The sequence below is a fragment of the Thunnus albacares genome, chromosome 7 (genome assembly GCF_914725855.1).
Source record: "Thunnus albacares chromosome 7, fThuAlb1.1, whole genome shotgun sequence".
Classification (NCBI taxonomy): Eukaryota; Metazoa; Chordata; class Actinopteri; order Scombriformes; family Scombridae; genus Thunnus; species Thunnus albacares.
The window spans coordinates 10579415-10594071 of record NC_058112.1 but is presented as its reverse complement, the minus strand read 5'-3'; the positions used below and the strand labels follow the sequence as shown (position 1 = coordinate 10594071).

The following is a 14657-nucleotide window of genomic DNA, read 5'->3' as shown; positions in this document are numbered from 1 at the left end:
AAATAGTTTCTTCTTTTCTGTTCCATATCCAACCTTTTACTTCTGCTGCAGAGAAGGCATTTATTACCAGGCCTCTCTCTTTTTCTTTCTTTCTTTCTCTCTTTCTTTCTTTCTTTCTTTCTTTCTTTTTTTATTTCTTTCTTTCTTTTTCTTTCTTTCTTTCTTTCTTTCTTTTTATTTATTTCTTTCTCTGTGGGGAGGAAGTTGAGTGCTGTGCTTTGTACACTTGCTACACTCGTGATTTGATTAATAAGAAATCCAGCTCAAGCAGAGCCACTATGCCACCCCTCCTCCTCGTCCTCCTCCTCCTCCTCCTCCTCCTCATCTCCTGCTCCTCTCCTCCACCCTGTGCCTCGGTTCAGTGCCTGGTTAGGCTGACCTGGCAGTATAAACAAGTCAAATGTTTTTCGCACACCAGCCGTTTTATGACCACACTTACAACGTGAATAGCAGCTTCCTTATCTACCGACAGTTGCCCTGGGGAACCAGGTTTTTCAGCTTTACTTTAGATTAGAAATGCTGGCATTCACCGCACAAGTTATCATGGCTCAGGTAGAAGCTAAAAAAGTTAATAAGAGTATTCAGAGTCATGTTTCACATCAGTTGGTGTGAATGTGTGGAGCTGTACGCGTCTCTTTGTATTGGTGCCCTTATGTGCACCCGCATGTGGCAATTTGTGCAATAACATGTGCGTGTGTGTGTGTTCTCACTTATGTATCTATGCATATGCATTTGAACAAGCGCTGACCGAACATGTTATCTCACAGCCAACACAACATGTTGTATCTGTAGCTGTCTGCTTCCAGGAAGGGGAGAGTTGAGGGAGTGTCACATTTACAGCAGGCATGCTGCTGATTTACGAGCCGAGAAAGTCCTGTGTATGTCCGTCAAACAGCATTTATATTTGCCTTTTAGGATGTCCATATGTTGGATGGATATTTGTTCTCATCTGTATGTTTGTAAGAGAGTGGCAAGAAATGGCAAGGCAATTCCAACTGGTCAAATACTGTGGTCAGGATGAGCATAAAGGCTGATGGAGCAGCAGCCTGCATGACAGTATCTCCCCACAAGCTTGTCTGATGTATTATTCTATAAATAAGCAGAGATGAGAGAGCTAAAAAAGCAGACAGGATGGTCAATAATGGCCACGGGTCAGAGTGAGAGAGAGAGACTATGCTGTGACAAGCCCCAGCTCCCCCACTGAGGGCAGAACTCAGGCATGAGGCAGGAACACAAGACTAGTCTACTCTGTATGGACAATATGTTCCTCCTCAGTGGTGCTCTCATTTCACTGTTGCGTTTAACCCCAAAATCGATGTCCCCACTTCTGGTTTCCCACCAGTGGTCTTATTGGCCATGATGCCATTTTACATGTAAACATCACTGAAACGTAAGATACATATACAAATACGTGACAAAAACTGAAAAAAATGAGCAGAGAAACAAATGCAAATTCCTCCATACAGGGAAGGAATGCTCTTTGAATAGTTAGATGAGTACTAAATAGATATAAATCATATGCTGTGGCCTTCACAGAGCAGTGTTAGACAGCGCTCTCCACCACCATCATCAAAACACCAAATGAGGGAATATCTCTTGTAGAAATATAGCGTTTATCCCTCCAGTAGAGTTCAGACAGTTGTAGAAGCCATGCCAAGAAGCATTGAAGCTGTTGTGGAGGCCCAATACCTTACTAAGACACTCTATGTTGCTTTTTGTGTGCATTTGTCTCCCATCTGTATGTGTCAGGTTGTTCAGAAAGGGGTGGAGGTGCTTCAAGCAATGCTGCCCAACACACACAAGCAGCAGTGAAGGGTGAGATAATGCTTTGTCTAGACAGTCAGAAGTCATTTCATTAGCCAGCGATTTGGCTCACCCCCCGCGCCCTCCAGTCCTGCAGACACTGGGATGTCCAGTAAAGAGACAGGGTCATCAGAGCGTCTCCATCGGTGTCGGTAGCCATTAGGCCTCAGGAAGTAGTCCAAATATATCCAGGCCAGGGGACATCAACCAGACAGACCTGACTGCTGTCTCTGGTTAGTCTCCTAGGTGACGGCTGGGGTCTTTGTACTGTATCTATCCACTCAGAAATTATGGTGCAGACTGAGCATGGAACAGCTGCTCTCTGGATATATTTAAACTTATGGAACTGATTAATGAATTTAGTAGATCACATTTAATATAAAGTACAAAAAGATGACATTTTATCTTATCTCCACCTGAAAGTATTTTAAGTTATGTTTTGTATTAAGCTCAGATGTTGAATGAGTTAAATGACACCCAGGCTTTATATTAAAAGACTATTTGTAATTACAAAGGACGACTTGGCAGGTTTGGTGGTGTCTGAAGGCGTCCTCATCAATACTCTCTGTCATGTTGTCAGCGGAGTATAAATGACGAGTTTAATAAAAGAGAGCAAACACAAGCAGGTCACAGGCGAGAATGTGAGGGCCACTCGTGGCCCCGCTCTCCACGTTCTATTCTCCTTCCCTCTCTTTCAGTCCGCCTCTCACCCTCGCATGGCATGCAGAACAGCTCTGATCCTCCCAAAAAGAAGATTAACAAACCCCTGACAGAGAAGTAATCTCTCTGAAAACATTGACTATTACCATTTCAACATGTTGCCTCTAAACAGTGGAAAATGCCTCTCTGGTATGCTTAATTGCAGTGTGTGGGACACAGTGTTCCTTTAGGTATGCTAAATGGAAAGCCTTGGCTACTGAAGGCATTCCACCATTGTAAATGAACAACAATGGACCTTTACAGTTGTGCGCTTGGCATAGAGTTCAGAAATTCAAATAAACTACAAGAGGACATTTTCAAGGGAAGGTCTTTTGCACTTTGTTGTTTCTGACAACAGTATGGAGGCTTTGCTTGTTCCGATTTGAGATCATAAATATGTTTGAACTTTAGTTTGGGTGAAGAGTGATTCATGAGCACTGGAGTCGCTTTCCCAATGAAGTATAATTGGTCACATTGTTGCCTGTGTATGTTGTCATGAGATAACATTCCAGCCATTTGACCTCTTACCGTTGGTTCATTTAATTACTTATCTGTGTTCCACACGGGGATCTAAACTGTGCTTTTGTTTGTACAGCTTTTAGTTTTGTACCAAAAACAGCGGGGCAGAATTTCTTAACAAGTCATGACTGAAGAGTTTCTTATGCATTCCTAAACATTTTTGTCAGCTATAATTCAGAGACTTCCCTTGTTTAGGGGAACATGTGTGGCCTTCAGTTCATTGCACCATGTATGCAATGTCAAGTGAACTCTTTGACCACAGTGTTAAAACTGACAGAGAGTCAATGAGTGACTAAGATCAGGGCTGAGGAGGAATTCATGTGATGCTAATGCAAAGAGCAGCTAGCCTCAATCTGGCCTTGTAAAACCCAGAGCTATCCATAATCATGTTGGCAGATATGTAATGCTGGAATTTTCCATAAGAGGAACAGGCCGGCTCTGTGTCCGTCCATCCATCTTTGTGTCCATCAGTCTGTTCCTGTGATTATCCTGTCAGGCTCTCAGTCACACACTGTTGACGCCGCTCTGTGACGCAACCCATCATTCAAATTATTTTTAGCGTAAAGTCCAGGCACAGGAATTAGTAATCCAAGGAGTGACATCTGGCCTTCGGAGCTTAAGTGATTAGCAGAGAGCCTTGCCCCTAATAGCCTAGCGGACGTTCTTCATTACCTCTCTGGACCAGCCATACCTACAGGAGTGGACATGAAGTGACCAGGCGTAGACACATGAAGCAAAAAAAACCCCAGAAAACTACATCTTAATGATCATCCAGAGGACATACACTGCACATGCTTAAATATGTACCATGGGAAGCATGGAGGTGTTACATCAGCTTACAGCGAGCCCTCTAATGTGCACTGCAGCTCCAATCCTGCAGCATTAGGGCTAAGACCAGATGACCATGGAGATAACTAGTAAGTCCAAGCAAGGCCAGAGGACAGACTAAAATAAAAATTTAAAAAAAAAAAAAAAAAGGAGGAAGAGGTCAGGAGAGTTAAAACACAAATGAAGCAAATTATAGTGGAGGGCTGCCAGCTTCTCACTCAATTAATCATCATCACCACTCAGAGGGCTAATAATGACAAAGTGACCAGGCATGTCCCCTCCTCTCTGCTTTCTGTCCGCAGAATAGAGCCCACAATTATGGAAGTCCTCCCGTCTTGGAGGGAAATGGTCCTCTAATTATCTTTGAATAAGAACAAAACTTTCCCAGCATTTAAGATCTCTATTAAACACACAAAAGCAGATTTTTTTCCAGCCGCAAAGAAAGTTAAAGGGCTGTTTGCCTACATGGGTTTTTGTTAGTGTTTATGTGAACACTGCGACTGTAACATTCTTTGAATCATGCATCAGTTGATCAACAGCGAGGCCTAATTGTGTGTGGGCGTTGACATGGCCAGGTGGAAGCTCTTAGTTTGTTAGCAGTAAAGTAATTTTGGGTTTACTGGAAATTGTTTAAACATAGCATTACTACAAGTCTCATATAATCTTACTTGTGCTGTAATAATCATTTCAATGCTACAAACAACCCTGTTTGCAAGGGAGAGAGATAAAGAAAGGGACTATTTTTGGGCAGTTGTTTGCTTGGAGAAGCTTTTGCTTATTCTGAGGCAGCTTGTTCCCAGGAGTTCAGAGCACAGCCTCGCTGCAGTTTTGCTTTTGTTTTGTTGTCTTCAGGATCTGTGGTTGAGAGGGAGTTCAATGCCCCTCTCCTGTTTTCATAGTTGGTTGAAAGACATTTCTTCCACCACCTTCCCTAAAATGAGTAATTGTGTACCAATAAATGCAAGGGCTGGGTATGTGTAGTGGGGAAGGAAATTGCAATCATTCCTAAAGACTTTTTTGTGTACGAGCTTGTGTTGCTCTGCTGTCCCCGTGGAGTGTCCCATGAAAGGTTATTCTTTTAGTATTCACTCAGCCTATTTACTTTGCTGCAGATGGGAACAGTGGGGAAATGGTATTTCCTCTGCATGAACCAGTGGTTTGCATAAGCACCACTCAGTCTAAACCTGCTTATCTTTCTAATAAACATTCTGGCTTTTAATTTTGTTTTATAACAATACATAACATCTGTTTCCCACCAATTTTCATAATGTAGAGTTTGAAGTAACTGCAAAAACACTAAATGATGGTTCTACTTAGAAACAATTTCATGTCAAAGAAACAAACGCTTAATGGTATTTTGAAGGTTATTTAATGCCTGTTCCTTTACTGTGATTTTAAAGAGTTCAAGAGGTTAACATGCTGACGCATCAACATATATGCTTGGTGTTTTAATGACCTGCTCTCAACCAAGCTGTCTTTATTTAAAGCTTCTGGCTACCACTCATGTTTCAGACACTCTCAAATTCCTAACCTCTCACTTTCATTCCCCTCCTGTCCTCTTTGCTCCTCCCCTCTGTTCCCCTCTTGTCACAGGTATGGCCTCGCAAGTGCAAGTGTTCTCCCCTCACACTCTCCAGTCAAGTGCCTTCTTTAGCGTGAAGAAACTGAAGGTGGAGCAGAGTTGTAACTGGGATATGACAGGGTACGGCACACACAGCAAAGTCTACAGCCACAACAGCAGCAAGAACGTGTCGGCCACCAGTGGACCCCTGGGCATCAACAGCTCCCTGCAGGTCGCCAGCTCCACCCTGCCCTACGAGCAGGCACTCATCTTCCCAGCCAGCGCGGGCCACATTGTGGTCGCCTCAGCCAGCAGCACTTCAGGGGCCGTGGGGTCTCTGCTGGGCAGCGGGGGTGGAGGCAGTAGCAGCAACAGCAGTGGTGGTGGAGGTGGCGGCGGCGGCGGCGGCGGTGGCAGTGGTGTTGGTGGTGGGGTTGGTGTTCACAACCTGACACGCCGCAGCACGGTCAGTCTCCTAGACACCTACCAGCGATGCGGGCTTAAACGCAAGAGTGAGGAGCTTGACAACAACAGCAGTGTGCAGATCATTGAGGAGCACGGTCCACCGATGATCCAAAACGGGGCAGCCAGTGGAGCCACGGTGGCTACTGTGGCCACCGCCACCTCCACGGCAACATCCAAGAACAGCGGCTCCAACAATGAGGGGGATTACCAGCTGGTGCAGCATGAGGTGCTCTGCTCCATGACCAACACGTATGAAGTGCTGGAATTCTTGGGACGAGGAACCTTTGGACAGGTGGTTAAGTGCTGGAAGAGGGGCACCAACGAGATTGTGGCGATCAAGATCTTAAAAAACCACCCGTCGTATGCACGGCAGGGTCAGATCGAGGTCAGCATCCTGGCACGTCTCAGCACGGAGAGTGCAGATGACTACAACTTTGTGAGGGCCTACGAGTGCTTCCAGCACAAGAACCACACGTGCCTGGTATTTGAGATGCTGGAGCAGAACCTGTACGACTTCCTGAAGCAAAACAAGTTCAGCCCTCTGCCACTCAAATACATCAGACCCGTGCTACAGCAGGTGGCTACAGCGCTAATGAAACTGAAGAGCCTGGGCCTCATCCACGCTGACCTGAAGCCAGAGAACATCATGCTTGTGGATCCATCTCGACAGCCCTACAGGGTCAAAGTCATCGACTTTGGCTCAGCCAGCCATGTGTCCAAAGCAGTCTGCTCCACTTATCTACAGTCCAGATACTACAGGTAAGAGCTGCAACTTTGTATTAGTAAATAGTTTGTTAAGAATTAGTTATGAAAGACTTCATTTAGACGTTTTATGTAACGTCGTAGATGCAAAGAAATGTGTCTCTCAGTGTGTTCCTGTTTGTTCTGTTTGGACGATCATTGTGTTTTCTGCATATTGTTTGATTTATCCCTGCTTTGATAGGAATGTATTCATAGTTGAGCTGAATATTTGGCCAAACACTCAGATTTGCTGCCAAACTTATGAGCTGCTGCTGAAGTCCTCTCTCTTTATTCACTCTTCCTTTATTGTAAGCTAGTTAAACCCCCTTCCAATGTGGGATGGAGCAAGGCTTTCTGAATAACCAGCTGCTTATAGTGTTGGATGTGATAAAACAAGCATGTTTTAGTGTTACTTAAAAGATTTTTGAAGGCATTTTTAGCTACTTCATAACCTGGTGAAGCTCTGGTGGAAACAGGAAATATTTGATGCAGTGACATTTTTTTGTGTCATTGAAAGGTTCAGTGGAAGAGTGTTTTTTTCCTGTTTTCTAATGGAGGGTTTTGAAAAGATCTCAGAGAAATTCCCTCATTGAAGAGGGGCACCAATCATGTGGGGTGGCAGCCTGCCCACAGGCCTCTATTCACCCCACCGCTCCCCAGGCGCTTGGACCCTCAGCCCCCCATCACTGTGGATGGCTCCCATTTCCCCCGGGATAGAGATGAGGGGTCAGCCTGAGTTCTCCTGTAATATGTGCCTGTAATCCACACCAGTGGGCCCTGCATTAGAACCAGATGACTTTCTGGGAAGGCCTTTCTTTCTTCTCCCAGTACTTCTTACACAGTCTTTTTGCCCATAGCAAACAAGTGTGTTTAGGTTTCAGCAGAGGCAGGGTTGAGGGGAACTGTGCGAGGAATAAAACAGTGTCCATGTCTGCACAGAGAGAAGCTTTGTTTGGGTCTCCGGCCTGGTGCCGGGGCTGAGGGAGGAACAGGTGTGTGAGCCATGCTACCGCACACGTATACACACACCCACACACATATACCCGCATACACATGCCAGGTGGTGGCTCTGCAAGTGTGCATAGTGCAGATTCTATCGAGAGAAGTTTGTGGTCCCCAGTCAGTGGATACTGTTGTTGGCTTTTTAAATATGCTTCATTGAAGATCCTTTACAGGAAAGTGGCAAGGCTTACAGAAAGAACATCAAACGCCTGTATTCACAACATTAAAACTTTTCATTACAAGATTATTAGTTTATTTGAGCTTTAGCCTATTCTTCAACGGTATTTTCATCAGAATCAGAATCAGATATAGTGCCAAGTAAGTTTTCACATACAAGGAATTTTGTCTTGGTGTAGTGGTGCATAACAATCAAAAACTAGAAGTATCTATACAAAGTGAGAAAAATACAACTACCACAAAAGACAGGTGGTATAAATATATGAATAATATTTTACGATAAAGAATAAGTAAAAAAATATGTTCTAAGTGAAGAGAGCTTTAGAGTTCAAAAAAATAATGTACAAGATATTGACTGAGAATGTGCAAATGTTCACAGTATAAACAGTATGTGTAATGTGCAAGTGTAATAATACAAAGAATACAATTGCGTTAATGTAATGCGCTATGTTAGTTGTAATGAATTCACAGATGTGCAATATAAGATTATAGATTTCATGTTAATGACCTGTTGTGACTATGACTGGGATAGAGTCCATGTCAGTGGCTATCCCGGGCCTTGTTGATGAGGCCAGATGCAGTTGGGAAGAAACTGTTCTTGTGGCATGAGTTTTTAGTCAGGATAGAACCTCAGCCTCTTGCCAGAGGGGAGTGTTTGAAAAAGTTTATGTGATGATCTTACCTGCTTGCCTCAGTGTCCCGGAGGCCTGCAGGTCCTGGAGGGACAGCAGGTTGCAGCCAATCACCCTCTCAGCAGAGCGAATGATACACTGCAATCTGCCCTTGTCCTTGGCAGTTATAAACCACCTCTCCCCAACCGCCTCCTAAACCTTCAGTATATAAAGATCTCTGTATGGGAATTGGATTGTACATGTCAACGGGGCAGTGCTGTTATATCAGTTTAAGTAGCTCATCCTGAAGTAAACATCACTTGTAGCCTGTTGTTGTTGCTCCTGGGCTGTAGGTCAACAAGCAGGCCATAAAATGTTCCTGTTTGTTTTCTGGGGGAGTGACGAGTGGAGGAGAGCAGAGAGATCATCCCTTCATTTCCTCTTGGCAGCAGAGGAGGGGAAAGAAAGGCTGACATTGACCAGAAAATTATCCACCAGCCACCAAAAACTAGACCAGGGACTTGGTGACCCTGGTTTGAGGCATTGGGAGTGGTGTGTGTGTGTGTGTGTGTGTGTGTGTGTGTGTGTGTGTGTGTGTGTGTGTGTGTGTGTATTTGTATGTGTGTAGGGTTTTTTCTGTTGAAAGCCTTATTTCTTGATGTCATACACATACAGGACATAATGTCAACAAGAGTCCGTGTGCATTACCAGGATTCATTGTGGGAAATGAGGCAAGTCTTACAATTCAATTCAAAGAATGGGCTCATGGGAGATGAGCACTAAGGGTGTCTTAACATCGTATCGAGGTTTGGGCAGCAAACAAACCTTGCTGTGGGTAGAGTTCAGGGTGAGTTCAAAAGCTTAGACAAGAACATCAAACCATCTTTGATGATTTCAGATGAGAAGATAGCAGGAGTTTCTGTTTCAGGCGGTGCCTTTACTGGATAGAGATTACATACAGGTGTGATTTGCCAGCTCCAGCTGCCTAGCTTTGTGTTACTCAATATCCTTCACAATAGCAAAAACAACCCCTTGTTGTCTTCTTTGATTCCTGTTAAATTAAATATTTGTTTCTTTGTCTTATTGCACTTAAGATTTTTTCTCAAGAAGCCTTCTTTTTGATTTATGAGGTGAAATTAGATGAGACAGAGATAATGGTAAGGAGGAATTGTGAGAGTAACATGTTTGTCTTTTCCTCTTCTTTCAATCTTTTCCTGTAGATGAGACTGAACAAAGACTCATTCTAAGCCCGTTGTAGACATTACACCTACAGAGCCATTACTGCTTGTTTCTGCTTACATCCATGTGTTGGGAATTTCATACCCCTCACACACAGCTGTTTGGACGTCATAGATGGTATATGCTATTGACATCGTATGTGCTGTAAGAGCCTTGCAAATGAGTTATGGATTTTCCACAAGGTTGACTCATGCAAATAAAACACCAGTATTCAAGGTAAACAAGTGATGTGCTATTTGCAAGAACAGCTCTCAGGGTGCTTAGAGTTTCAACTTTGTTCGCTTCAGCGGCTAGCGTATACAGGCTCAAGTAGCCGAGCTCATCTATCTTTGTCAAATAGGCCTGTCTGTGGCATTTCTACACTCAGTGCTACTGTAGCTGAATGCAGACAGTCTTACTACAACTATTTAAGTGTGATATTACTTTAATCTCTCTGTATTCTGTTACAGTGTTTATGCCATCCTTATTCTACCTTCCTCTCCTCTCCTCTCCTTTCCTGACCCCCCCCCCCCCCCCCCCCCCCCACTTCCTATAGCTAATGACATAACAGGTAAGCCGGCTAGTCAAGCTTACCCTGTACCAGATAAAGGGATTATTGTCTTGTCCCAGTTGGGCATGTTTGTCCTATTTATCTCATCGGGTAAAGGCCATGAGATGGGTGGAATGCAGCGAGACATTATTTAAGTTTATGTTAAGTTTCCTGAGGCAGTGCAGCTGGCAGGAGTCGGCCTTGTGGTGGCTGCTGGTGGTGAAAGGGAGGTGTAACATGCAGGCAGAGACAGGGATGGGAAGAAAGGATCTCTTATAGGTCTTCATGGGCATAGAGATGAAGCTGGATCATACAACATAACACCAATTACTAACTGCTGCTCACTGGGGTCCCCAAATTTGATATATATAAGAATATGTGTGTATATATATATATATATATATTTTTTTTTTTTTTTTTTCAATTAGCTATAGTCACATCCATAGCCATGTAGATAGTTTAGGGGTTTTGAGATATCAGTGTCTGTGATTTCTGCCTCCAGCTGAAAACAATGGAGATGAATGGGATTTGTTGCTCACAATTTGTTGATTATTACTCAGGATAATCCACACAACTTGTAATCAGCAGTTTGGTAGAAAGAAGTTGCAAAGATAAACATTCATAGCCAGATGTGTGAATCATTCTGAGTCACAGGAACATTGTTTCTAGAAAGAGATGTTGCTCTTTGTTGTATGAACCAATAAAATTCCAGTTACCCGCATTGTCTTGATGAGGTTGAATGGATTGTTGTGATAGCTCGAAACATGGGTGAATAAAATCAAAACTATCTGCATGATAAGGTACCATGAAGCAAGAAAACATATTTTTATTTGCATGGGACTTTTTAATTGCTCCCTATGTGTCGGTTAGTTTGTGATAGATGCCTGAATTTGCTCACGCTCTCCTCATCATGTGGAGAGATTTTCTTTCAGTGGCAGTTGCACAGAGGTGTTTTTCACTGCCACAAAACAGAGACAGAGCAATTTCCTCTAATAATTATACATCTTAATATTAATAACCCTCAACCTGGCCTGAGTCAGAAGCGGTAATGCACATACTGTTCACATATTAAAACTTGCCAGCTTGTATCTGATACCTCACATGCACACATCACAGACTTCATACATACACATGCATGGGAGACATATATGTGGTACATCAGAGCCTGAGGAATTAGCTTATTAGACACTACGGGTGAAATGAAAATGAGTCAACAGTGTTTGAGAGGGAGGAATGTGCTGATGTCACCAGTTATCTGAAGTGGCCAGTGTCTGTGTACTCTCAGTGCTATCAGTGTGAAGCTAAAGGCCTCTGGCAGAAGATATCTTAATGCATCCAGATGGAAACTTCACAAAAAGCTCATCTTTTGGAACTCTCTGCATTTTCCCATTCTACTTTTCGGGCTCATATCTTTACTCATGTTGGCAGTAAAGATGGATACAACTGATGCTACAGAAGGATCTTTGACACCCTCAGGCTTACTCTATGCCTTAGCCTTAATAACTGATGAAATATGTATCTGTCTCCATCAGGAGTGGTACAGTCACCGCTCAGGCTGAGGCGGCTAAGTGTAAGACGAGCCTCTGCCCCACCTGTCTATCTGTCTCTCTATCTGTTGTTAGCGACGCACAGCCAGACAGACAGGGCAGGCGTTCCAGCACATTTACCCTGCCTCCGTGCGAAACATCAAGGGGTGTTTTAATGAATGAGGTTGCTATTAGTTACTGTTCTGTGAAGCGTGCGTTAAAGTGTATGTGTGTATGTGCCAGGGAGGGAGAGAAATGTAGGTAAACGGCAGGATCAGGTTGCTACAGAGGAAAGATGAATTAGAAAAAGGACAGAAAGGCAGATCAGCTCAGTGGTAGCGGTGCTCTTAATAGTGCAGGTGTTGTTTACGCGAAGATTCTCGAGAAAGTGTCTCGAAGCGGGAGGAGAATGGGGGAGAAGACAGTAGAGGGATGGAGGTGCGGGTGTGTGGAAGGTCGTTGTTTTGCATTCCTCACCAGTACCTGGAACAGCACTCTCATTCCCCCAAGCAGTGGCAGATTATTACTAATGCAGATGAGCTTTCATTAGGTTCAGCCTGACTGGGTGGCCGCTGTGGCATGTTGTTACTTTTTTTTGCTGACTTTTTGGTTGATTTGCTTTTTATTTAGCTTTATATTTCCAGCTTGTGACCACAGAGGGCCAGCTCCATCCTGTTGTTGTTGACTGTAGATGCTGAAATCATTGGCTATTATCAGGAACTGGCATATAAAAAAAGACCCCTAAAATGATAATTACTGCTCCCTGTATTCACTACTGTGCTTTTTATGACAGTCATAACACCTTGGTATGCATGACAGAATCCTAATAACCTGTTTCTCATTTATAATTTGCCTCTGGGCAGCTCTTCCATGTGTCTCCACAGAGCAGCCAGCAAGCAGGAGACAAGTAGCAGCTAAGCTAATTAACTACCAGTAGTCAGGCATATGCATTGGAACATATACAGTAGTCAGTTTCTTACAGTCATTTTGGCAAATAATGAAGGAGAATCATTTCACTCATAAGGAAAAATGTGAACTTTGACACCTAGCTGATGGATATACCTAGTACACTTTGACAGGCTGCACAGGTGTGTGAGTGTGTGTGTGTTTGTGTGTGCGTGGTGCATGCTTGCATGTTTGTGCACCCCTGCTAGTGTGGGGCTGTGTGCTCCTACGATAAGACGGCACTTTCTGAGTTTCACCACATTGTTTCATCCTGGCTACTTGTCTTTGTTCTCCCTCGCAGTTCAATTTCCATACATTTCCCAGGATATTAAGCTGACGGAAATTAAGCTGCCTTGATAAAACGCAGTGAGCCGCCCACTCAAGCTCACTAAGGCTGCAATCTCTCTGCTCTATATTGATTGGCTTATTTGAAACAGGATTTTTCCTCACCTAAGCTTCTGAGGTGGTTAGCAAGTGTTGGCAGCACAGACGTAAGAACTTGTTCAACCTTACAGGTGTAGTGTTGCTGCAGAACGTAGCAGGCTGACTAAAAAAAAATCACAAAGTCGAAGGTCATTAAAATATCCAGACTCGTCTATAGGGCTGCAACTGCAGAACAATGGAAATTTTCTTCTCAATTAATGCTGAAAATCATTAACCGGACAGGTGACATTTCTCACAGCAGTAGTCGTATATTAATTTTCCTTCATGCCACAGATTTGTCTTTGTTTTCTGGATTCAAGCAAGTGTGGGGTTGGCAGGGTGATGGCTGCCATCAGCGGTTGACTGGCACAGGTGCCCCCAGGTCTAAATAAATCATGAGGCCCCCTGCTGACCCCCCCTCCCTCCACCATTCCTGTATGCCCACCATCTCTCCGCAGGGAGCTCCAGAAAGGGGTTAGCCCCCACCGCCGCCTCGGCTCCTTCCCGCCCTCCTTCCCTTTCTCTTCTTTCCCACCTCCCCTCACCTTCCCTTCACCCCCCTCACCTCTTCCATCCACTTACATGAATATTTAAAACCTAACACCAGGATGGAAAATATGCAGCAAGGGCAGAGAAGGCTTGCTAAAAAAGAAGAGGGAAAAAAAAAAAAGAAATGTTCATTTTGGGCCCCTGAATTTCCTAATTTAAAGCAGGTCATGGGAGTATTTATGAAAACGCAGAGTGGTCCAATTACAGAGTTATAAAGACAGAGAAAAACAGAGACTGTCAACAACAGTTGGAAAGAGACAAATAGAGGGCAGGAGAGACACTGAGGCAGACTGATCCAAGCTATAGTTGTCCAGCTGGGGAGACGACTGGGGGGGGATTGGGGAGGCCCGGCAGGGACCTGCAATTGGCTCCATGCTGGCTGTGTGTGTGTGTGTGTGTGTGTGTGTGCGTGTGTGTGTGCTCGGACTGACTGCCACTGTGACAGAGAATGCCTGGTGTGCAGAGGCCCATGCAGGCTCCCATGAAGTTTTCAACAGAACAAAACAGATGCATTTGTTTTCTCAATTGGAGGAATTTGCTAATGTGCATATACGAGGGTAAATAGTTTGGCTAATTTGCAGCAGGCAAGTGGGTAGAGCTCTCCGTCGCTCAGCCAGCCAGCTGGGGGCCCTGTATAGAGAGAAAAGGAGGCTTTGATGACCCCCCCTCCCATCGCTCTCCATCTCCTTATTTAGTATCATCCCTGGCTCAACACAATAAATTGATTTTTCTCTAACTACCATTTTAACACATTTATCTGCTACTTTTATGTCACATCTCTCCTTCCCTTTTAAACGTGTCCATAGCATTTGATAGAAGATGTTCGATGGCTCAATTTAACATAGCTCATATTCATGGTGACAGTTGTCGCTCTATAAAAATGTTGCTATTTTTCATTGCAGATGGCAGAATTGAATGAGGCTCTGTTCTTACTACACGGGCTATTTTCAGCACCACTCATAAAGTCATAAAGCAACATTGCTATGTGACTTTTAGATTCCAGTTATTAATGCCACTCTTTGCTCACATTTCTTACAATA

The 14657-nt window shown here is 43.9% G+C and overlaps 1 protein-coding gene across 3 annotated transcripts in view; it reads left to right on the top strand.

Moving 5' to 3' along the window:
* The window catches only part of hipk2 (homeodomain interacting protein kinase 2), a 71760-nt gene that overhangs the window by 11400 nt on the left and 45703 nt on the right, over positions 1-14657 (top strand). For all 3 annotated transcript variants that reach the window (XM_044356292.1, XM_044356291.1, XM_044356290.1), the window contains exon 2: positions 5443-6634. In XM_044356292.1, the coding sequence (XP_044212227.1) occupies positions 5443-6634 (1192 nt within the window). The remainder of the gene's footprint in view (positions 1-5442; positions 6635-14657) is intronic.